Source organism: Ornithorhynchus anatinus, chromosome 21, assembly GCF_004115215.2.
Source record: "Ornithorhynchus anatinus isolate Pmale09 chromosome 21, mOrnAna1.pri.v4, whole genome shotgun sequence".
Taxonomy (NCBI): Eukaryota; Metazoa; Chordata; class Mammalia; order Monotremata; family Ornithorhynchidae; genus Ornithorhynchus; species Ornithorhynchus anatinus.
Genome location: NC_041748.1, coordinates 7,630,214 through 7,655,335, shown reverse-complemented (window position 1 = coordinate 7,655,335; position 25,122 = coordinate 7,630,214). Strand labels below are relative to the sequence as shown.

At 43.2% G+C, this 25,122-nt stretch overlaps 1 protein-coding gene across 7 annotated transcripts in view; it reads left to right on the top strand.

Annotated features, from left to right (window-relative positions):
• The window catches only part of GOLGA4 (golgin A4), a 95,269-nt gene that overhangs the window by 57,790 nt on the left and 12,357 nt on the right, over positions 1 to 25,122 (top strand). For 6 of the 7 annotated variants that reach the window (XM_029049477.2, XM_029049476.2, XM_029049478.2 and 3 more), the window contains 7 exons: positions 2,522 to 2,655; positions 3,837 to 3,967; positions 8,733 to 8,843; positions 12,762 to 12,782; positions 12,961 to 13,029; positions 14,026 to 14,104; positions 20,784 to 20,887. In XM_029049477.2, the coding sequence (XP_028905310.1) occupies positions 2,522 to 2,655; positions 3,837 to 3,967; positions 8,733 to 8,843; positions 12,762 to 12,782; positions 12,961 to 13,029; positions 14,026 to 14,104; positions 20,784 to 20,887 (649 nt within the window). The remainder of the gene's footprint in view (positions 1 to 2,521; positions 2,656 to 3,836; positions 3,968 to 8,732; positions 8,844 to 12,761; positions 12,783 to 12,960; positions 13,030 to 14,025; positions 14,105 to 20,783; positions 20,888 to 25,122) is intronic. The other variant, XM_029049474.2, reaches the window with a different exon arrangement.

Below are 25,122 nucleotides of genomic sequence, written 5' to 3'. Positions count from 1 at the left end.
GGTGCGAGGCCTAGTATTCATTCATTCAATAGTATTTATTGAGCGCTTACTATGTGCAGAGCACTGTACTAAGCGCTTGGGATGAACAAGTCGGCAACAGATAGAGACAGTCCCTGCCGTTTGACGGGCTTACAGTCTAATCGGGGGAGACGGACAGACAAGAACAATGGCAATAAACAGCGTCAAGGGGAAGAACATCTCATAAAAACCGATGGCAACTAAATAGAATCAAGGCGATGTACAATTCATTAACAAAATAAATAGGGTAACGAAAATATATACAGTTGAGCGGACGAGTACGGTGCTGTGGGGATGGGAAGGGAGAGGTGGAGGAGCAGAGGGAAAAGGGGAAAATGAGGCTTTAGCTGCGGAGAGGTAAAGGGGGGATGGCAGAGGGAGTAGAGGGGGAAGAGGAGCTCAGTCTGGGAACGCCTCTTGGAGGAGGTGATTTTTAAGTAGGGTTTTGAAGAGGGAAAGAGAATCACTTTGGCGGAGGTGAGGAGGGAGGGCGTTCCAGGACCGCGGGAGGACGTGACCCAGGGGTCGACGGCGGGATAGGCGAGACCGAGGGACGGCGAGGAGGTGGGCGGCAGAGGAGCGGAGCCTGCAGGGTGGGCGGTAGAAAGAGAGAAGGGAGGAGTGGTAGGAAGGGGCAAGGTGATGGAGAGCCTTGAAGCCTAGAGTGAGGAGTTTTTGTTTGGAGCGGAGGTCGATAGGCAACCACTGGAGTTGTTTAAGAAGGGGAGTGACATGCCCAGATCGTTTCTGCAGGAAGATGAGCCGGGCAGCGGAGTGAAGAATAGACCGGAGCGGGGCGAGAGAGGAGGAAGGGAGGTCAGAGAGAAGGCCGACACAGTAGTCTAGCCGGGATATAACGAGAGCCCGTAATAGTAAGGTAGCCGTTTGGGTGGAGAGGAAAGGGCGGATCTTGGCGATATTGTAGAGGTGAAACCGGCAGGTCTTGGTAACGGATAGGATGTGTGGGGTGAACGAGAGGGACGAGTCAAGGACGACACCGAGATTGCGGGCCTGAGAGACGGGAAGGATGGTCGTGCCATCCACGGTGATAGAGAAGTCTGGGAGAGGACCGGGTTTGGGAGGGAAGATGAGGAGCTCAGTCTCGCTCATGTTGAGTTTTAGGTGGCGGGCCGACATCCAGGTGGAGACGTCCCGGAGGCAGGAGGAGATGCGAGCCCGAAGGGAGGGGGAGAGGACAGGGGCGGAGATGTAGATCTGCGTGTCATCTGCGTAGAGATGGTAGTCAAAGCCGTGAGAGCGGATGAGTTCACCGAGGGAGTGAGTGTAAATGGAGAACAGAAGAGGGCCAAGAACTGACCCTTGAGGAACTCCAACAGTTAAAGGATGGGAGGGGGAGGAGGCTCCAGCGAAGGAGACCGAGAATGATCGGCCAGAGAGGTGAGAGGAGAACCAGGAGAGGACAGAGTCCGTGAAGCCAAGGTGAGATAAGGTATGGAGGAGGAGGGGATGGTCGACAGTGTCAAAGGCAGCAGAGAGGTCAAGGAGGATCAGAATGGAGTAGGAGCCATTGGATTTGGCAAGAAGAGGTCATGGGTGACTTTAGAGAGAGCAGTCTCGGTAGAGTGGAGGGGACGGAAGCCAGATTGGAGGGGGTCTAGGAGAGAATGGGAGTTAAGGAATTCTAGGCATCGATTGTAGACGACTCGTTCTAGGATTTTGGAAAGGAAGGGGTAGTAGAAAGAGCGCAGGCCTGGGAGTCGGAGGACCTGGGGTCTAATCCCCGCTCCGCCATGTACCTGCTTTGTGACCTTGAGCAGGTCACTTCCCTACTCTGGGACCCAATGTCCTCCCTTATAAAATGGGAATCCAGTGCCTGTGTTCCCTCCTGTTTAGCTTATGAGGCCTGTGTGGGGTCTGATTATCCTGTATCTTTCCAAACGCCTAGGACAGTGCTCTGCATACAGAAAGCGCTCAGTAATTGATTGATTGAGCACAGTGCTTATCACAGTGCTTGACACATAGTAAGTGCTCAATAAATTAGATCGATTTGTTGAGCCTAGTGCTTAGTACGGTACTTGACACATAGTAAGCACTTAACAAACAGCAGCATTATTATTACTAAGTTTCCATAGATGTCGAATGCTTTTACATACTGTGCCTGGTTATTCTGGCCTTGAATCTTTTTTGTCCAGAAGACTGCTAGCCACATCCTTTGTCTCTAGACTCTAAATTCCTTGTGGGTAGGGAACATGCTACTAACTCTGTCGTATTGTACTCTCCCGAGGGCTTAGTACAGTGCTCTGCACTCAGCAAGCACTCAATAAATCCCATTGATGATGATCCAACCTCTTAGAAGCTCTAGATTAAGAAACACAATTGGGAGCAATCCAACTTTAAGCACCGTTGTTTTGGTTGAGTGAAAATGCTAATAAGCGCATGCTCGTAACAGAAGAAACCTCACATTTGTCTTTGGTAATTAGTGTTAGAGATCTATGAGTTAGGCCAAATAACTCACCTTTATTGAACCTGCTGACATTTTAAGTGCTCTTGCCAGAACTGAACAGGAAGATTTGGAGCTGAAGCATAATTCCACGGTAAAGCAACTGATGAGGGAGTTTAACACCCAGCTGGCTCAAAAGGAACATGAGATGGAAGCCACCATAAAAGAAACGATCAGTAAGTAGAACGCGCGTTAAGTGAAGAGCAGATCAGAACTGCGGTTGTCCGTTTAAGCTGATGTCGTGCCAGTTCATCGGACATTCAAGGGTCCCTAGCTCTGCCCTCTGGTTGAATCCCGTCAGCTTCTCTAATGCTGAAAGGGAGAGGAATCTCCAGCAGCCCGTGGCTTTCTCAGTTTTGAGAACAGGGAACACTGTCGCGGCTTTTGAACGGAGCCCTGAGGAGCCCCAAACTCTCCTCTTCTCACATTAGTGCCACACTGCTCTTAAATTTATCGTCATCTTTTGTCTCTTCTATTTTTTTTTTGTTTTTATAGTTTAGTCTTTCCTTATGTTTCGAGTACTAACCCTTCTCACCACCCACTCTTCAGTCCTTCCCCATCTAAGCCCTCACTTCCTCCTTTTTTTTTTTTTTAGTGTTTGCGAAGCACTTACTAGGTGCCACACACTGTTCTAACACTGGGGTAGACACAGGCTAATCAGGTTGTACACAGGCCCTGTCCCTGATGGGGCTCACAGTCCTAATCCCCACTTAACAGATGAGGGTTCTGAGGCCCAGAGAAGTGAAGTGACTTGTCTAAGGGCACCAGCTGACAACTGGAGGAGCCGGAATTAGAACCCAGGTCCTTCTGACTCTCGAGCCCATGCTCTATCCACCAGACCTCACTGCTCTTCTTGCTTGTGATTCTCCTTTCCTGCCCATTAACACCTCTACCGGGGATGGGCCTGGAAGGAAAAGGAGAAACTCCAGTTGTCATACTGCTACTTCTTTGAAATTCATAGATAATTCAAAACAAGTCCTTTAGCCTTCTTCTACACTGAACTTATACTGAACGGAACAACCCGTATAACCTGTCTTTATCCCGGCTACCCTTGTTCTTCTTATTTCCTCTAACTATTGAGATTTGACTATAAATAACTTAGAAAAAATGACCTTTGCAAAGGAATATTCATATAGAATTGTGGATATCTTTCCATTTCTATTCTTTTCCCACTGCAAAATATATTTCAACTCAGACTTGTCGAATTGTCTGTGGTGAATGTTGCTCCATAAGTGAGAATTAGACCGTCAATGGTTTTGAAACTATTTTGACACTGCTTGACACTTGCATTGTTTGTGTGTGTGTGTGTGTGTGTGTGTGTGTGTGTGTTTGTGCACACACATGCTTCTTTCACTAGGTAAGGCCCAGGAGGTAGAAGCTGAACTACTGGAAACTCATCAAGAAGAGACAAAACAGTTGCAGAAAAGGATTTTGGAGAAAGAAGACGATCTAAAAAGAACAGCTAGAAAATACGAAGATATCCTTGAGGTAACATCTCTCTGCTCCACCCTCTTCAAAGCAGCATGGCTGAATGGAAGGAGCATGGGCCTGGGAGTCAGAGGACCTGGATTCTAATCCCGGCTCCACCACTTGCTTGCCATTTTCAAGCCACTTAACATCTCTAGGCCTCCGTTTCCTCCTCTCCAAAATAGAGATTCAGTTCCTGTTCTCCCTCCTACTTAAATCGTGATCCCCATGCAGGACAAGGGCTGTGTCCAAGCCGATAGTTTGCGTGTGCCCCAGCTCTTAGAACATCATTTGACACAATAAACACCTATCAAATACCACAATTAGTTATTTGAGCTAATTGAAATCAGGGTATTTAAAGAAACAGAGAAGCTCAGGATCCACAACACAAAAACCGCAAAGGGTTTCTGGGAGATCATCTGCAGCAGACAGTGTGGTAGATGGCAAATGGGAAATGGATTGCTCTTCTAGAGCAAAGCCTCACAAGGATCAAGGTACCAAGAGGCTCCCACAGGAAGACCCACCCTATGTGGGGCAAACCCATTAATGAAGCACTAGCAAAACAGCACAGCCCAGTGGAAAGAGCACGGAGTCCAAGGTCCTGAGTTCTAATTCCGGCTCCACCATTTCCTCTAGACTGTAAACTCATCGTGGGCAGGGAATGTGTCTGTTCATTGTTGTATTGTACTCTCCCAGGCGCTTAGTACAGTGCTATGCATACCCTAAGCACTCAATACGATTTACTGACCTGCTCTCTGACCTTGGGCCTCAGTTCCCTCATCTGCCAAATGGGGATTGAGTTCCTGTTCTCCTTCCTGTAGACCATGAGCCCTATGTGGGGCTTGATTAGCTTGTAACTATCCCGGTGCTTAATGCAGAGCCTGACACTTAGTAAGCGCTTTCTATCCCTCAGTGCAAAAAATATGGTCGGATGTATCAGGCGTGCATTAGTGATTTCAGTGACACTATGTGCTTTGATGAGATTTTTTTTTCCCATAAGTGTCATTTTGAAAGTAGACAGCTTTCTCTTTCTGAATGCATTAAGAAGCCAATTGTATTTATTGACACTTACTCTATGCAGAGCCCTGTACTAACCTTGGGAGAGTATGATAGTGAATACAATCCCTGCTTTCAAGAAGCTGCCAGTCTAGAAGGAGACGTGTAAGTGTCTAGGGCTTGGAGGTTCAAATTCACTGGTGATGTAGTAGATGGAAGATGACAGGTTAGTCCACAAAGGCTTCCTAGAGGAGGAGTTATTTTATTAGGGCTTTGAAGATGGAGAAAGCAAGGATCTGCCAGAGGAAGGGAGGATCTCAATCAAGAGGGAGGGATGAGAGTGAGGCACCATGGTATTCTTCATTCATTCAATCGTATTTATTGAGCACTTACTGTGTGCAAAGCACTGTACTAGGTGCTTGGGAGAGTGCAACATAACAATAAACAGACACATTCCTTGTCCACAACGAGCTTACAGTCTAAAGGGAGAGACCAGACATTTATATAAATAAATAAATAGATGACAAATATATACATAAGTGCTGTGGGCCTGGGAGGGGGGATGAGTAAAAGGAACAAATCAGGGTAATGCAGAAGGGAGTGGGAGAAGCAGAAGGAGGGGTTAGTCAGGGAAGGTGTCTTGGAGGAGATGTGCCTTCAGGAAGGCTTTGAAGCTGGGGGAGAGTAATTGTCTTTCAGATTGGAGGAGGGAGGGCATTCCAGGCCAAAGGCAGGATGTGGGCGAGGGGTCAGCGGTGAGATAGACGGGATTGAGAAGGTTAGCATTAGAAGAACAAAGTGAGGTAGAAGAACAATGAGGTGAGATAGGAGGGAGCAAGGTGACCGAGTGCTTTAAAGCCAATGGTGAGGACTTTTTGTGTGATGTGGAGGTAGATGGGCAACCCCTGGAGTTTCTTGAGGGGTGGGGAAACATGCCCTGAACATTCTTGTAGAAAAATGATCCTAGCAGCAAAGTGAAGTACGGACTGTGTTGGTGAAGATACAGGAGGCTGGGAGGTCATCAAGGTGGAATAGGATATGTGATTGGATCAATGTGGTAGCATTTTGGATGGAGAAGAAAGGGAGGATTTGTGAAGGTGGAAATGAAGGATTTAGTGATGGATTGAATATGAGGGTTGAATGAGAGGGAGGAGTCAATGATAACGTCAAGGTACGGGCTTGTGAGACAGGAAGGATGGTGGTGCTGTCTACATTAATGGGAAAGTGAGGGGAAAGACAGGGTTTGGGTGGGAAGATAAGGAGTTCTATTTTGGACATGTTAAGCTTGAGGTGATGGGAGGACATCCAAGTAGAGATGCCTTAAAGGCCGGAGGAAATGTGAAACTGCAGAGAGGGAGGGAGATCGGGGCTGGAGATATAGATTTGGGTATCATCCGCATAAAGGGGTAGTTGAAACGGTGGAAGCGAATGAGTTCTCCAAGGGAGAAGAAGGAGAATAGAAGGAGGAGAAGGGAAAAAAGGAGAATAGAAGGGAACCCAGAACTGAACCTTGAGGGACCCCCACAATTAGGAGGTGGGAGTCAAAGGAAGAGCCCGAAAAGGAGACTGAGAACAAATGGCCAGAGATAAAAAGAGAACCAGGAGAGGACAGTGTCAGTGAAGCCAAGATTGAATAATGTTTCCAGGAGAAGGTATGGTCCACAGTGTCGAAGGTAGCTGAGAGGTTGGGGAGGATTAGGATGGAATAGAAGCCATTGGATTTGGCAAGAAGGAGATCATTGGTGACCTTTGAGAAGGCAGTTTCTGTGGAGTGAAGGGGACGGAAGCCAAATTGGAGGGAGTCCAGGAGGAAATTGGAGGAGAGAAATTTGAGACAGCGGGTGTAAAAAAATATATATTTTTAAAAATTACATTTAAAGTTGACCCAGTGTTGATAGCTATACCCCCTACCCCCTATGACAAACTTGGGCCAGCTCACAGAACTTTTTTTCAGACAGTGCTTTGGCAATGTGTTTACTCTGCAGCATAGAGGAGAATATAGCAGATTGTTTCTGCCACATTCTAGTTATGAAACTTTCATGTTTTTAGTGCTACAGGGTTAATGTTGAAGATTAAGAAAAATTTAAATAATTTAAATAATTCCCAGTCCTCCTGTTATGCCATGAATAATTCCTGTTATGCTTCCAATGTTTGGCTTTGGCATCCCTAAAAAGCTTAAATGCCAACCGAATGGTTTACTAATTTCCTGGAAAATTACAAGGTAGTAATTTTCATGCTATACATTTCCATCCAGTCCTAATATTGGAAGCACTTTTATAATAACTCTTCTGAGGTTTTGAATACTTGGCATTCACCCCACCCTCAGCCCCACAGCACTTAAGTCTATATCCACAATTTCTATTAAAGTCTGTCCCCCCTTTCAGACTGTAAACTCCTTGTGGGCAAGAAATATGTCTACCAACTACTTTGTGTTATACACTCTCAAGTGTTTAATACAGTGCTTTGTGCACAGTAAGGGCTCAATAAATACCACTGAAGGATTATCATTTAATGAACTTCCCAAAGCTACCCAAAAAGAGGAATCTTTTACTATGGCTACTTAAAGTAATATTTTTTTATAATGGACTGTAAGCCCATCAAAGGGCAGGGACTGTCTCTATCTGTTACCGATTTGTACATTCCAAGAGCTTAGTACAGTGCTCTGCACATAGTAAGCACTAAATAAATACTACTGAATGAATGAATGAATGAGGGTAGCTGTACTTTATGCATTTGAAGCTGGATAAGGGGCAAACATCTTTTTAAGAAATTATTTACTCTTTTGCTCTTTCCTTCTTTTCTGTTGTTCAGACTAAGTGATTCTGTCCATACTTCCGTGATATCAGAGAATGCTCCCTTTTTTTTTTTCATTTTTTAATGTTATTTAAATGCTTACTATGTGGCAGGAACTGTTTTAAGCACTGGGGTAAATACAAGATAATCAGGTTGGACACAGTCCCTGTCCCACATGGGTTTACAGTCTTAATCCCCATTTTTTAAATTGAGGTAACTGAGGCACAGAGAAGTGAAGTGACATGCCCAAGGTCACAGCAGACAGTGGAGAAGAGATAAAAACCCAGTTCTTTCTTTCTGACTCCCGGGCCTGTGCTCAATCCACTAGACCACGCTGCTCCCTCTTGCATTCTCCCCCTCTAGACTAGAAGCTTCTCGTGGGCAGGGAACATATCTAACAACTCTGTTCTAGTGTACTCTCTCAAGCACTTAGTACAGTGTTCTACAAACAGTAAGTGGTCTTTTTTATGGCATTTGTTAAGCACTTACTATGGGTCAGGCACTGTACTAAGTACTGAGGTAGATACCAGATAACCGGATTGGACAGTGGTCCTTGTCCCCCACATGGGGCTCACAGTCTTAATCCCCATTTTACATAACTGAGGCACAGAGAACTGAAGTGACTTGCCCAAAATGGTACGGCAGAACAGTGACGGAGCTGGGGTTAGAATGCAGGTCCTTCGGCTTTCCACTGATTGACTGAAAAGGCTCTGCGGTGATCTCAGTTGCCCTGGGTTGATGATTGCCTAATACCATCCGAAGGGAAGGGAAAAGAAGTGGTGAAGGAGAAATCCTTCTGGAAGGTCCATCCTGTGGTGCCCCTTGTTCTTCCCCATTGGGCTTTTATTCCAGGGTGGGGTGGCACAGATTTCAGGAGCTGTTTAGACCTGTAGGGATCGCCATGCTGGTGAACTAGAAGTATATTTGACTGGGAAATGTTTGCTACGAGACGTCTTAACGCTTCTCACGGTTAACTTAATTGTCTTTGTTCCCGAAGGCTCGAGAAGAAGAAATGATGGCAAAAGTAGTTGAATTGCAAAACCAACTTGAGGAACTGCACAAGGAATACCAAAACCTCCATGATAAGGGGAATCAGAGTGGTGATGATGTAAGAGGACAGTAATATTAATATTTTGCTATTAATTTGATAATCGACAGTTATTATTACATATCAGTACTTAAGAATGAAAACATTAAAAGACTTCAAAATGCTCCACTTTAACCCCTTTTTGCTACTGTTTATCCTGGATTTTCTGATGATCCGTCAGTTATGGATCTCTCTTCCTGATGACATTTGAGAACATTTGTACTATGTTAGAGAGGTTGGGGTCATCAGAGTTAGGATTAGTCAGTACAGCCCTCCCAGCATATTCATTCAGTCATTCAGTCGAATTGATCAAGCGCTTACTGTGTGCATAGCACTGTACTAAGTGCTTGGGAGAGTACACTATAACAGGAAGGAGCTTAGCTAACCACAGCCTAAGAGCGTGTCTGGTCATTTTGAAGTCAGATCTTGTTGTGAGTAGGGAATGTGTCCATTATATATATTGTGGTATTTGTTAAGCACTTACTGTGTGACAGACACTGTTCTAAGCGCTGGGGTAGATACAAAGTAATTGAGTTGGACACAGTCCCTCAGAGGGCTCGCACTCTTAATCCCCATTTTACAGATGAGGGAACTGAGGCTTAGAGAAGAGAAATGACTTGCCCAGGGTCACACAGCAGGCAAGTGACAGAGCTGGGATTAGAACCCAGGTCCTTTCGACTCCCAGGCCCATGATCTATCCACTTGACCAGTGCTACTTCCCTGTTGTTATCCTCTTATAGTCTCCCAAGTGCTTTTTACAGTGCTCTGCACTCAGTAAGTATGATTGACTGAATTATGTGGGCAGCATCGCTGAGCTGGAGATGGCATCAGTCTGGGAGTCCGAGAAGGGACTCCTAGCCCAAGCAGAATCACCCTTCATGGGTTTTATCTGGGAACCCTGATCCTCCAGACCCTAAATCCCCCGTTTGTTCAGTTGCTCCCTGACTTTCTACTGTACTGGCTTTCTGAGTCAATTCCTGGGTCTTTAAAAATGCCTTGCTTCTCTCCACAAACCAATCGCCATTTCACTGTTTCTCCCAGGAAATGTAGTTAGGAAATTAATAATAATAATAATGTTAGTATTTGTTAAGCGCTTACTATGTGCAGAGCACTGTTCTAAGCGCTGGAGTAGACACAAGGGAATCAGGTTGTCCCACGTGGGGCTCACAGTCTTAATCCCCATTTTACAGATGAGGTAACTGAGGCACCGAGAAGTGAAGTGACTGGCCCAAAGTCACACAGCTGCCAAGTGACAGAGCTGGGATTCCAACCCATGATCTCTGACTCCAAAGCCAATGCTCTTTCCACTGAGCCACGCTGCTTCTCTGGATGGATGTGCACCAAAGAAGATTTAACAGCAAAGCAAATAGTCGCACCAGCGCTATTCACAAACAAACTGGCAAGGGGAAGCAGCGTGGCCAAGGGGAAAGAGCACAGGGCGGGAAGTCAGGAGGACCTGGGTTCTAACACCTGTTCTGCCCCTTGTCTGCTGTGTGACCTTGAGCAAGTAACTTCTCTGACTCTCAGTACCTCATCTGTAAAATGGGGATTAATACTGTGAGCCTCATGTGGGACATGAAGTGTGTCCACCCTGATTAACTTGTATCTACGCCAGCACATAGTACAATGCTTGGCACATAGTAAGTGCTTAACAAACACCATAAAAATGGGTGGGGGGGTTGGCTTATTTTGTGAACAAGTAGTTTCAGATCCTCCTGATGTATTTTGGAGATATGCTCTGAGGCATTTTTCTAAACTCTGCGTCATGCTAATTTATGTCAATGAAAATGCTCGTATGTCTTGAACTGCTGCAGAAGACATCCCTATTTTATGCCGTCTTGTTTTCGTCAGGCATGACCCCATATTGTTTTACTAATTAAACACTCATTGAGTCCCATTCACTTGAAGTAATTGGCTGCATAATCAAGATGGTAACCCTCTGTGACATTTTCTATTAGTCAGGGGCATATGAAAGCATTTAAAGGTTGAATGATGCATTTTGTCTTGCTTTTACTATCTGTGCATCTAAGACAGCTGCATCTACTTTTAAGCATATGCAGCGTAGGTTTCAAAAGTAGACAGGAGGGCTAGAAAGGATGAACGGTTTAGGTGAGAGAATTTTCAATCAGTGGCATTTATTGAGCACTTACTGTGCACAGAGCACTGTGCTTAACACTTGGGAGTATACAGTATAATGATGTAAGTAGACACAATCCCAGCTTTTCCTTATCGACACACTATGATCTCATACTTAGCCGTTTACTGAATCTTGAATTATACGTGGGTTCTCATCCTGGCTCCGCCACTTGTCTGCTGTGTGACCTTGGGCAAGCCACTTAACTTGAAAGGAAATCAGAAAGACTTCTTTGCTTGGGCATGTCAATCCAAAATGATGGGCTTTTGTCGAGTCACTGGGAATTGGGGAAGAAGGGAAGCAAGGGAAGGGAATGTCAGAGAGGGAGGGGATCTGGGGAAATATCCACTTAGAGAAGCAGCGTAGCTCAGTGGAAAGAGCACGGGCTTTGGAGTCAGAGGTCATGAGTTTGAATCCCAGCTCTGCCACTTGTCAGCTGTGTGACTGTGGGCAAGTCACTTAACTTCTCTGTGCCTCAGTTACCTCATCTGTAAAATGGGGATTAAGACTGTGAGCCCCACGTGGGACATCCTGATTCCCCTATGTCTACCCCAGCACTTAGAACAGTGCTCGGCACATAGTAAGCGCTTAACAAATCCCAACATTATTATTAACTTCTCTGGACCTCAGTTCCCTCATCTGTAAAATGGGAATTAAGACTGTGAGACCCATGTGGAACAACCTGATTACCTTGTATCTGCCCCAGGGCTTAGAACAGTGCTTAGAACAGCACTTAGAACAAAGTAAGTGCGTAACAAATACCATTATTATCATTGAATAATTCTTTTTCAAGCCACTGCACCTAAGATTTGGAGCAAAACAGAAAGGTTGCTTTCACAGAGACATTAAAATAGTGATGTAATGCATGTAACATTTTAAACCTGTGAATATGTTTCAATCCATAAAAATTATTTACTGAGCACTTACGGTGTGCAGAACACTGTACTGGGTAGGGTACAGTACAACCGTATAACAGACCTATTCCCTGCCCACAGTGAGCTTACAGTCTAGAGGATGAGTTTACAGTCTAGAGGATGGGCTTGAAAGGAAATCAGAAAGACTTCTTTGCTTGGGCATGTCAATCCAAAATGATGGGCTTTTGTCGAGTCACTGGGAATTGGGGAAGAAGGGAAGCAAGGGAAGGGAATGTCAGAGAGGGAGGGGATCTGGGGAAATATCCAGCCATTGAATTTCTGGAGGTAAAATTCAAGTATGAGAGCAAGTCTGTATCAGCAGTTACAGAGGAACTATTTCTAGAGTCACTAGCCCCAAACCGTTTCTGGGAATCTTTTAAGGTGACATAAATTGAAGTTAGTTTAGTTAAGAAGCTCTGGAAAAAAGCTTCAATTTCTAGCTAAACTATATTTTGCGAATTCTTTTTTTCAGGCCCACATTCAGTATATAGCTAATCAAAATTATCGGAGCCCATCTTCATATTACGTATGCCATCAATGATGAGCTGATAGATTTTTACTTTCTCTGCTAAACATTTCAAAATTCAAATTTATTGGGACATGGCCAAGAAATTCAAAGGAGCCTTTATCTTTTTAATGCAAACGTTGAGAGTGTGATTCTCACTTAGCTTAATGAAATGAATCTAATGAAGTCAGGCAATCAGTTTTCAAAGTTTTACTCCTAGAAGTTATTTCTATTCATCTCTCAACAGGTGCATTTCCCTATGATTTCCCTGGAATATCTTAGTACATTTCAGTCTGCTTAGAAAAAGGGGTATCTTGGGTTGGAAGAACTTGAATATTATTCAAACTTGTAAAATTCATGTATTTTTTTTTCTTTTACATGTTTAGGTAACAATCATGGAGCTCCAGGTAAGATTTAGATTTCATTAGATTTGGTTAGAAGGCCTGTATTTTCAGTTACCTTTCATTATTTCAGTTAAGAAAGGGGAAAGACTATTTTTAATAAGAAAAGCGTCTTTTTGATGTCAGTGCAGCTTAGTGCATTGAAGCCATTTGTGTATTGAATCTATCGTTTTTGTCCTTTCAGACACAGTTGGCACAAAAGACCACCCTTGTCAGTGATTCAAAACTGAAAGAGCAAGAGTACAGAGAACAGGTATGGGTTTCATTCAAATTCAAAGTCTCAGTGATGGTTAGTTCTTATTCAAAGAATTAAAGACTTTGAAGAACCGTGACAGTTCACCTGTTTTAGCACCCTGCCTTTTAGCAGGTAAATAACTAAGCCCTCCAGAAGATGTGGAACTTTTTTTTTTTTTGAAGTGAGAGCTTTTTCACTGAAATTTTGTTTCCATCGAACTAGAAAATCCATCTCCCGATTAACAGTCGGCTGTGCTCGGAGTGAATTTTATTTCCAGGAAAGTCCCACTTCCTAGTTCTTTCTCATATATTAAGTTCATCAAGTCATTTTGGATATGTTTTTGAGATTGTATAGTTTTGGAATTGCTTTAATTATAAACCGGAAAATGATTTTAGTTAAAAAGGTGTCATCTTCCTTGCGTACATGTTGCAGCAAGCCTTTTTGTGAGATTAGTCTAATTTATGCTAGAATACGTCCTCCAATGGATCAATCAGTGGTATATATTGAGCCCTAATGGTGTGCAGAGCACTGTACCTAGTGTGTGGGAGAGTACACCAAGGAAGAACTATCTGGATTTAAATGGGGAAAAGATGTAAAAGATAAGGCCATCTCGTGCTCGAGTTTTCAACCTCCAAGTTTTAGAGGTGAAATGTTTTCAAGAGACTAACTTATATTTGAGGCAGGGGTCTAAGGATCGGTTATTCATTCCCACAAAACCTAACAGTTTCTAAAAATAAGAAATGAAGATCCTTTTGTCTCTGTCCTTTGTTGTCTTGTGGATCATTACACTGTTTTTGCTGGTATTTTGCACGAATGATCACTCCTAAAATAAGTTTCCCGTTTGCATGAACTTTCCCCAGTCATTTTTCTTTTCCTTTGGACATCAACGTTACTGGTTTTCCACCTTCTCTTCGTAGTTGGGTTCCTTCATATACCACTGTTTTCTTTCTCAACGTATACTTTCCATTTTGTGCGGTGCCTCATTTGATCCATTTTGGATTTGGTTGTTTTTAGATTCACACCCTAGAAGACCGTTTGAAAAGGTACGAGAAGAATATTTATGTTACAGCAACAGTTGGAACACCTTATCAAGGTGAGGATGCTCACTTTTAAATCAGGGCTCCAAAATAGCAGCACCAACAAATGCTTTTTTAAGGCTCAGAAAGGGCATTGGTATAAGTGGAAATAGGAAATAGCCACATATCGAAATCCCTAAATATGAGGTTTGCAAAGGCTTGAAGGGTTCCAATGAATTCTATCCAAGTGAGAAATAGATTAAAAACAAAATCCCAGCCCATCTCATAAATGGTGGAATAAACAGATCAGTATACATTAACTTCTCCAGTGATGTGGGAGTTTATGGGAGGTTCAGTTCTACTCTCCACTCCCTTGGAGAACACATTTACTCCTTTGGCTTCAGCTGCCACCTCTACGCCGATGATTCCCTAATCTACATCTCTAGCGGTGATCTCTTTCCTTGTCTGCAGTTTTGCATTTCCTCCTGCCTTCAGGACATCTCTACTTGGATGTTCCACTGGACACCTCAGACTAAGCGTGTTCAAAACTGAACTCCTTATCTTCCCACCCAAACCCTGTCTTTCCCTTGACTTTCCCATCCCCTTAGACAGCACCAGAAGCAGCGTGGCTCCATGGAAAGAGCCTGGGCTTGGGAGTCAGAGGTCATGGGTTCGAATTCCGGCTCTGCCACTTCCCAGCTGTGTGACTTTGGGCAAGTCACTTAACTTCTCTGTGCCTCAGTTACCTCATCTGTAAAATGGGGAATTAAGACTATGAGTCCCATGTGGGACAATCTGAACACCTTGTATCCCCCCAGCGCTTAGAACAGTACTTTGCACATAGTAAGCGCTTAACAAATATCACCATTATTATTATCCTCCTTTTCTTACAAGCCCTCAACTAATCTCTCTCATTCGGTCCACATATTCAATCTGTAACTAAATCCTGTTGGTTCAACCTTCACGACGTCACTAAAATCCACATTTTCCTCTCCATCCAAATAGCTACCGCATTAATCCAAGCACTTATCCTATCCCATGTTGGCTACTTTATCAGCCTCCTTGCTGACCTTGTCTCCTTTCCCTCTGCACCCCAGGTCATACTTCATACTAACATGAAGTTACTACTAAAATAACAGGTTACTTTAAAGTCAGAACTAAGAATCTACAGTAGTCTTTGTCTGTGTCCCTCTAGATTGTAAGCTCATTCTGGGCAGGGAATGTGTCTACCAACTCTGTTGTGTTATACTTTTGCAAGCACTTAGTTCATTGCTGTGCACATAATGCTCAGTAAATATCACTGATGATGTCAAAATGCCCAGTGAAAACACATTGTATGGGAGAAGTGACTATATTTGGAAGCCACTAAAGTTACATATTTTTTGTGACTATTCAAGTCTTGATAAGTGTACATTTGTATCAGTAGTTTTTTTTTTCTAAAATCATGGAACAAAAACAAATTCAGTGGTTTTTCCTCAACCTTCATCATTTCAAAACCTTCCTTTTTTAGTGTTTTGGAAATAGAGTGAACTTTTAAAACTTCACTTTTGAAGAAAGATGGTAGTCAAAGAATAAAACCTTAACAACTTTAAATGCAATGGTTTAACAAGGACTAAAAATAGCAAACGAGACTATTTTATAGATTCTTTTCACAAGTTCAGCAGGACTTAGCAAAAACAATTTTCAAATTTTGGAATGTTAGGCATTTAAAAAAATAAGTATCAGTTGGAAGAATTCGTCACGTGATAGTTAACACTCTGGAACTTTTAAGAGGGCAAGTAGATTTACTAAAAGGGTGAATGGAGTGATTTTTTTGAAGATATTTTAATAAGGATTTTAGAAATAGTCACGTGTTGAAATGAAAGAAATCTTTTTTCCTTGGCAGTGCATATATTGCCAGAATTTCCAGATCTGTGGTTTGTTCACCATTTTAAGAGGGACAATTAGGTACTCTCTTTGCCAACAGAAGTGCTTTTTAATGATAACCAGAGTTTGTGGAATTTGAGGTTGATGTTGGATTCATTTTTATTTTTGGAAAGTAAAACCCATCAGAGCTCCTGTGAATTTTAAATCTAGCTCTAGCGTGGCCTAGGTGAATTGGCATGAGCCTGAGGGTCAGAGAACCTGGGTTCTAATCCTGGCTCCACCACTTAACATGCTGTGTGACCTTGGGTAAGTCATTTAACTTCTCTACACTGGTTCCTTCATCTGCAAAATGGGGATTCAATTCCTACTGTCCCTTCTACTAAGATTGTGAGCCTCATATGGGACATGGACTCTTAGCTTTTATTTCACCCAGAGCTTAGAAGAGTGCTTGGGTTATCAAAAGCACTTAATAAATACAGTCATTTTCTCTCCTGGTTGACCTGGATAATGGAGAAGATATAGTAGGTACTCAAAGGAGGATACACATTGTGGAAATTTTTCATAGATTTGATAATCAATCTAATTTTTTTCTGGTTCATTTGCCATTCGAACTTCTTGAAATGAAGAAGTTAAAGGAGGCCAAAGAAACCTTTTAGAGTGGACTTGATCTTTTCCGATTGCAGTTAACTCCACAGAAGCAGAGTGGCTCAGTGGAAAGAACACGGGCTTCGGAGTCAGAGGTCATGGGTTCGAATCCTGGCTCTGCCACTTGTCAGCTGTGTGGCTGTGAGCAAGTCACTTAACTTCTCTGTGCCTCAGTTACCTCATCTGTAAAATGGGGATTAACTGTAAGCCTCACATGGGTCAACCTGATTACCCTGATTACCCCAGCGCATAGAACAGTGTTTTGCACATAGTGAGCACTTAACAAATACCAACATCATCATCATTTCATCTTTTCACACCATCATCAGTTCGTACTAATTAATGGTATTCATTGAGCTCTTACTAAGTGCAGTGTATTGCACTAAGTGTTTGGGAGACCACAGTACATCAGAGTTAGTAGACATATTCCCTACCCACAGTGAGCTTACAGTCTAAAGTGATACAGTGATAAAAGGTGATTGATTGGTTAAGTGGGAGACAGACTAAATTTCAGATAGGGGAAATGGGAAGAGAATAAGAATATATACACAAGAGTTGGAGATGGGGTGAAAATCAAGTACTTAGGGAGTATGGGCATAAGTGACACAGAGGGAGGGCGAATAGGAGAAATGAGCGCCTAGTCAGGGAAGACCTCTTGGTGGACTTGTGATTTTAGGAGGGCTCTGAATAATAATAATAATAATAATAATAATAATAATGGCATTTGTTAATCATTTACTATGTGCCAAGCACTATTCTAAGTGCTGGGGGAGTTACAAGGTTATCAGGTTGTCCCAGGTGGGGCTCACAGTCTTAGTTCCCCATTTTACAGATGCGGGAACTGAGGCTCAGGGAAGTTAAGTAACTTGCCCAAGAGGCACCACCCAGGGTAGTGTCAAGTCTTAAGGAGAGGTTTGCCATTTTCACATAAGTACAAATTCCTTCCTTGTTTGGATTTAGTTGAAGCTGCTTAAGGAAAAAGTTTGGCAAGACCAAAGGAGAATTAAACGTGAGAGCTTTGAAAAATACAGGCTGGAGAAGATGTACTTAAAAGCCAGAGTAAGGAATGAAAGCTGCACTCACACTCGTTTTGTTTCCGTTCTCGCCCATGGAGTTGGAAATTTAAGCAGAAGATCATGCTAGAAGACTACTTCAGCCCCAGTATTGATTTATTTTGGAAAATACTTGAGGCAAAACAGCTTGGTTTAATGGAAAGAGCAAGGGTGTGGGAATCAGAGGACCTGGGTTCTAATCCCGGCTCTGCCACTTGTCAGCTGTGTGATTTTGGGCAAGTCAGTTAACGTCTCTGGGCCTCGGTTTCTTCAGGCAGTCAATCGTGTTTATTGAGAGCTTACTCTGTGCAGAGCACTGCACAAAGTGCTTGGGAGAGTATAATACAGCAATAAAAGAGGCACATTCCCTGCCCATGACGAGCTTACAGTATAGAGGCTCCTCATCTGTAAAATGAGGATTCAATTCCTGTTCTCCTTCCTACTTAGGCTGTGAGCCCCATGTGGGACAGAGACCGTGTCCAACCTGATTATCTTGTATCTTCCCCACCCCTTAGTACAGTGCTTGGCACAAAGTAAGCGCTTAACAAATACCATTGGGGGAAAAAAAATTCGACATTTGTGTTCACTAAGCATTTGGCTAATACTCAAAGGATTGCAATCGCACAGTTCTTTGTTTTACTTTAACCCTTCTTCGTGAAGTTCAGATTTAGAAGAGATGGCCCTGAAATGTGTTCTTTTCTATTTCACCTCATATCTGGGATTGAGGCACCCACGGACCCCAGGTAGTAGTATTTGCAACTCACAGGAATACATTTGTCTGCTGTTTTGGAAGAAACCGAGCTTATCACTTTATTTAGCTGGTGCTTATATCTTGGGCTCTAATACTCTTCTGTGATTAAGTGTCTGCCTTAATGCAGTTAAATGGATGTCACAGTTATAAAGCCTGGATTTCAGCCCAGATAAAGTAATGCTTCAAAACCCCTGAATAAGATGAATTTGGTCCACGGTGCCCGAAATGAGTCCTAAGTGGCAGCGGGTAGACTATTTGGCAAACATTTTCCCTCAGATGATAAGCAATTTGCCCCATAATTGCTTGAAGCCAGGAAAAAGCAGATATAACAGAGGAAGACATTCTCACATTTTCATCCTTTTTGGAGATGTCAGGGCAGGCCCAAGAACCAGCCCTGCATGTGAAAAGGAAAGTCGAGCACCTTCTCTGCTATTCCTGGAAATGGAGCCTGACCAGAAAATGGCTGAAATTGAAAATACTCATCAAAGCAAAACCTTTGCAAAAGAAAAATAAGTAACAGTGGAAATTTTGTTTTCAGATGATGTTCTAAACCTGGGTAAAATATGGCCCATTTTATCTATTTTTAGGTACAGGATAGAGCAGGTCTTTGAGGAAAGGATTAAGTTAATGAGGAAGAGTAGGAAGAATGATTTTTTTAATTAAAAGTGTTTCATGAAACCGAAAACTCCCCACACACCCTGAGCCCCTCTAAATTAGCCAAAGCGGGTGGATGCATAGTAGTCGTGATGAACAAGCCTTTTGGTGGGCTGGGGTGAGTCGCATCTCTTCCCTGCTTCCACTACCTGTGTCTTGCAGAATTAGGGAGGGAATCAGCGGGGAGGAACCAGAAGGGACGATGCAGCTAACGGTCCTTCCACTGTACTGGAAGCCAATTCTGGCCCAATCTATCAGTGTCCTTATTTGGGTTTTTTAATTATTTTTTTTTTATGGAATTTGTTAAGTTCTTACTGTGTGCCAGGCACTGTACTAAGTGCTGAGGTAGATACAAGCTAATCGGGTTGGACCCAGTCCATGTCCCACATGAGGCTCACAGTATTAGTCCTCATTTTCGGATGAGGTAACCGAGGCACAGAGAAGTGACTTGCCCAAGGTCGCACAGCGGACAAGTGGTGAACCCGGTATTAGAACCCAGGTCCTTCTGACTCCTAGGCCCATGCCGGATTCACTAGTCCATATGCTTCTTTTGTCCCAAAGGTTTTCATTAGGGCCCCCTGGAATCACCTGAAGCCAAAGCACAACTTCACATTGACCAAACTCCCATAAGTCCCTAGTCCAGGAGTGAGCCATTAACCCAACAGCTACTCTCTGTAGACCATAAATTATGTGTGGGCAGGGATCGTTTCTACCAACTCAAGGACTTAGTACAGTGCTCTGCACACAGCAGGTACTCAATAAATGCCACAGATTGATCTGTTCCCTGTCACTTCCAAGAACCATGCCCAGGAACCACAAAGTTTGGTGTAGAAATCAAAAGTTAAAGTGCTTTGTAAGTTTGTTGTGGGCAGGGAATGTGTCTACCAACTTGGTTGTATTATACTCTCCCAAGCACTGAGTATAGTGCTCTGCACACAGTAAACACTCAATAAATTTGATTAATTGATTTGCACCTATGGAAAAAATTATATTTCAAAATCAGGAATTTTAGCAACAATGAACAAAGATCCAATGGGAAGGCAGACTATTGTTCAAACTGGACAACTTGATTTATCTCTTTAAAAGTTTTTCCAAAAGGTTTTTTTTCATTTGCATGTTGAAAGCACTAAAGTAGGGTTATAGGGTGAGATGAATTATTTTTACAACAATCAGGGTGCAATTGGTTTTAAATGAGTTATTCCCCATTAGGATGAAAGTGCTTAAAACAGGATGTTATCTCATTGCATTTTTTTATACGATCAGGTTGTTGCACCGGTTTTATACTTGAATGTGAAATAAAGCCTCTGACTGAAGATAAGAACAATTAAACTTAGATTCACCGTCCTAAAAGGACCAATTAATCTCCACATATTACTCTGAAAGAACGGGAATAAAAAATTGGAAACATTTTAAAGGGTAACTTATTGCAGCTAAGTGGCCTTAATCAAATGTATTTCCAAAAAAGATGTCACTAAAGGCAAGGAATTAGGAGGGTTTTAAACGTATTCTCTTGAAATGATTGTGGCTCACGTGTTTCTTTTCCTGTGAAGAGAAGGTGTGAACTATGAAGTGTTGGAGATGAAAAAATGTATTGACATATCTCGTTATTCCACGTCGAAAGCAATATGAAAGTCGTCTGGCCAGATTTCACCTTTACAATTGAATTTCTGTGCAGTTCTGTTCCTTTCCCTGCTCCCTCTGACAGGATTCGTTTTCCAAGTCCCAGGCCTTCTTTCTACGGGTGATTTTCGTCACTGTTTTGATTTGCTCTGTTCTCTGACTTGACAGACGGAAATCTGTGCCACACAGCAGTCACGCAGTTTGGCGAGCCTACTGAGTTTGAGTATTTGCGAAAGGTGATGTTCGAATATATGATGGGCCACGAGACCAAGGTAGGCTGTGCTGACTAGGCCGTGTTGGCATGTGTTTTTGCTTAGGCGAGAATGTATCCCACTCTCTGTATTGTCTACGAGCACCATGTGTTTTCTATTGGCACATCGCATGCTGGGTTAGGAGCAGGCAGAAGATGATTATGCGATAGGATTTCATTTTTGGTTTGCAATGTGAGTTGGCAGATCGTGGTTCTGTTCATTCTGTTTGTAAAATATTAATTTTAAGAATGCCATTTCTTGAAACAAAAAAGCAGAAATTACAGTGATCTAGGTTGACTCTTGCTGGGTGCGATTTTGAATCGCATTGGTACTTAGGGTTGGTATCGTTAACACTTTTTAAAGTAATAGCAGATAGTAATGATAATGACAATGGCATTTGTAAAGTGTGTGCTGTGTGGCAAGCACTGTTCTAAGTGAAGCAGAGTGCCCTAGTAGAGCATGGGGCTGGGAGTCAGAAGGACCTGGGTTCCAATTCCAGCTCTGCCACTTGTCTGCTATGTGAACTTGGGGAAGTCACTTCACTGTGCCTCAGTTCCCTCATCTATAAAATGGGGATTAAGAAAGTGAGCCCTATGTGGGGCAAGAGACTATGTCCAACCTTATTATCTTGTTTCTACCCCAGGGTTCAGACAGTGCCTGACACATAGTAAGCGATTAACAAATACCACAATTATTAATATTATTCTAAGCAGTGAGATTTGTACAAGTTAATCAGAGCAGACACAGAATTTATCCCACGTGGGGCTCACAGTCTGTGTAGGAAGGAGAACCGATCTTGACTGTAGACTGCAAGTTTGTTGTGGGCAGGGACTGTGTCTACCAACTTTCTCATATCGTCCTCTCCCAAGCACTTGGTACAGTGCTCTGCACATAGTAAGTGCTCAGTAAACACCATTGACTGATTGACTCCCCATTTTACAGTCAAGGAAACAGGCCCCAGAGAAGTGAAGTGACTTACCCAAGGTCACACAGTAGGCAAGCAGTAGAACCAAGATTAGAACCTGGTCCTCTGACTCCCAGGCCTGTGCTCTTTCCACTAGGCCAAGCTGCTTCAGCAAGATTATTTCCTCCTCAGCAGTGTTCACTGAGGATCGATGGAAGATATTTCCCAGTAAAAATAGATGTTTCAGAAGAAGTTCACTGTGGGCAGGGAATGTGTCTACCAACTCTGTTATATTGTCCTCTCCCAAGTGCTTAGTCCAGTGCTCTGCACACAGTAAGTGCTCCATAAATGCCATTGATTGATTTGATTGAAATGGTTTAGTCTTGTTCTGATTTTGTCAGGGGAGAGGTGGGAACTCTCAATCTTTTTTGAGTCTTCCCACCACATTTGGGTCTTGCATTGACTTCCTGGCCATGAGGAGCTTTCTTGACAATGCAGTGGGATGAATATTCAAGGCATGGAGTAGCTGATGACTTGAGAATGAAATGTGCTTCTTTTTCAGAGGATGTCTCACTTTCAAAGACAGGCTAAAGTATCACTGGAAAAGTTTATGGGGCATTCAGAAGTGCTCTTAAACCTCTTTACTGAATCTTCCCCTTATTGCCTTTTCTTTTCTCAAATGTAACCCTATTCCATTTTAAACTACTCCATTTAATTGTTCCTAGGATTTTATTCTAGGTGTAAAGGTTTAACACGCGATAGAAAAATTGGCTCTGTCAGAAAGGCAGTTGAACACTTGAATATGCAGGACTGCTTTGATCTCAAGGTGGTCGATCACAGCTACGTTTCACAGCTAATCAGAGGCGAGTTTAGCCAGCTCTTGCCTTAGAGACCAGGTACTTTCAGCAGAACTTAGAAGCAATGTGGCCTAGTGGCTAGAGCGTGGGCCTGAGAGTCAGAAGGACCTGGGGTCTGATGTCTGCTTGGCCACTTGTCTGCTGTGGGACCTTGGGCAAACCACGTCCCTTCTCTGGGCCTCAGTCACCTCGTCTGTAAAATGGGGATTAAGACGTTGAGCCCCACATGGGACAGGGGCGTGGGTCCAATGTGATTATCTTGTATCTACCCCAGCATTTGGAACAGTGTCTGGCACATAGTAAGTGCTTAACAAATATGGTGAATAAAAGTAACAACAACAAAAAAAACCCTTTGTTTTGAAGGTGGATCTAAACAAATCAGAAGGAAGAGAAAAGCAGCGTAGTCAAGTGGATAGAGCACAGAGCGGGGAATCCGAGGACCTGGGTTCAAATCCCAGCTCTGATGCTTGTCCTCTGTGTGACCTTGGGCAAGTCATTTAACTTCTCTGGGCCTCAGTTACCTTATCTGTAAAATGGGGATTAGGACTGTGACTCCTTGAGGGACATGGACTATGTCCAACCTGATCATCTTGTATCTACTCCAGCGCTTAGAACAATGCCTGGCACAGAATAAGCGCTTAACAAATACCATAAAACCTTGTTTTTTTTAAAAAAAAAAAAAGAATACTCTTAGTGAGGAACAGAATTAGGAGATTCCAAACAATGTAGTGGAAAGAGCACAGGCCTGGGAGTCAGAGAACTTGGTTTCTAATCCTGGTTCCACCACTTGTTTGCTGCATAACCTTGGGCAAAGTTACTTGACTGCCCTGTGCCTGTTTCCTCATCTGTAAAACAGGGCCTAGGTGCCTTTTCTCCCTTCCTTCTGGACTGTGAATCCCATGTGGGGCAGGGACTGCATCGGACCTAATAGTCTTGTATCTACCCCAGTGCTTAGAAGAGTGATTAGCACGTAAAAGTATCACAATTAATATACATTAGAAGTTGCAGTTCTCAAAGCTATACTCTTGGCTGAAAGAGTATTTCCCAAAATACAGTGTTCTGCCACTGGAAATAATAATCAGGCAGCCTCTTGAGCATTGTACTGTGCTAAGGGCAACCCAGAAATAATAATAATGATGATGGCATTTGTTAAGCACTTATGTGCAAAGCACTGTTCTAAGTGTTGGAGTGGGATACAAGGTAATCAGATTGTCCCAAGTGGTGCTCACAGTCTTAATCCCCATTTTACAGATGAGGGAACTGAGGCAAAGAGAAGTTAAGTGACTTACCCAAAGTCACAAAACTCACGAGTGGTGGAGCCAGGATTAGAACCCATCAAATCAGAGAAGCAGTTTCTGCCTTCAGTGAACTTTCACTTTAGATTCGTAAGCTCCTTGAGGGGAAGGTTCTTGTCATTTTTCTTCTCTTTCGATCCCTTCAGTCCCCTGGTACTGTCCTTTGCATAAAGGGGTGCTAAATAGTGGTGCTTTGCATAAAGGGGTGCTATTGTAGCTGAGGAGGAAAAGAATGCAATAAATGTCTCCCCTGCCTTTTCTCCTGCAAGGGGAATTTGCATGCGTCTACATTGTTCAATCAACCAACGTGTTTCATCGCCTCAGGCAACTTCAGGTTCTTTTTCTGGCCATCGTATAAGTTGCCTCTCCGTGTCTTGTGCTGATAGCCAACCATGGTTCCAGCCTGGACTGTATTCAAGCCCTTATAACCTCTCTGCCTCAGTTTCCTGATCTGTGCTATGAGGTCCAAAACCTTCCTTTCCAGAAGGCAGTATAAGCTCCTTATGGGAAGGGATCATGCCTAATAATTCTGATGTATTCTTCCAAGTGCTTAGTATAGTGTTCTGCACACAATAAGCGCTGAACTAATATCAGTGATTGATTATGGGCCGTTTAAGTCCTTCGATATGAATGTTAGTTGAATTCAGATGTTCCTTATCCGCTTGTGGAGGACACCTAAAGGGATTTAACCAGTGATTAACCAGTGATTTAACCATCGGGTCGAGGCCACTTTAAAGACCAAACAAGCAGTGTTTTAATACTAAATACCACCCCCTGACCTCCACCCTTTTGGGCATTTGGTATTCATCACACCCTCAAGTGCCACAGCACCTGTGTACAGATCAATAAATGTTTTGTTTTTATTGTCTATCTCCCCTCTCTCCTAGACTGTAACCTCATTGTGGGCAGGGAACTTACCTTCCAACTCTGGCATTGTATACCATCAAGTGCTTAGTTTACTGTTCTGGACACAGTAGGTGCTCAATAAATACCACAGATTGATTAGAGTAGGGGGCAGCATATTAAAATGTCCCCATAGCCTCATAAGTCATTAAGAGCCTGGGACAGAGGTCAAGGAAGGTGTCTGTTTCAGTCTTTGTAGCGTAGTGGGAAAGTGTAGCAAAGCCATTATCCAGTTCAGCTTCACAGGCGTCAAGCCATGGAGGAGGACTGAAAGGAATCCAGGTTGTTCACGTTTGT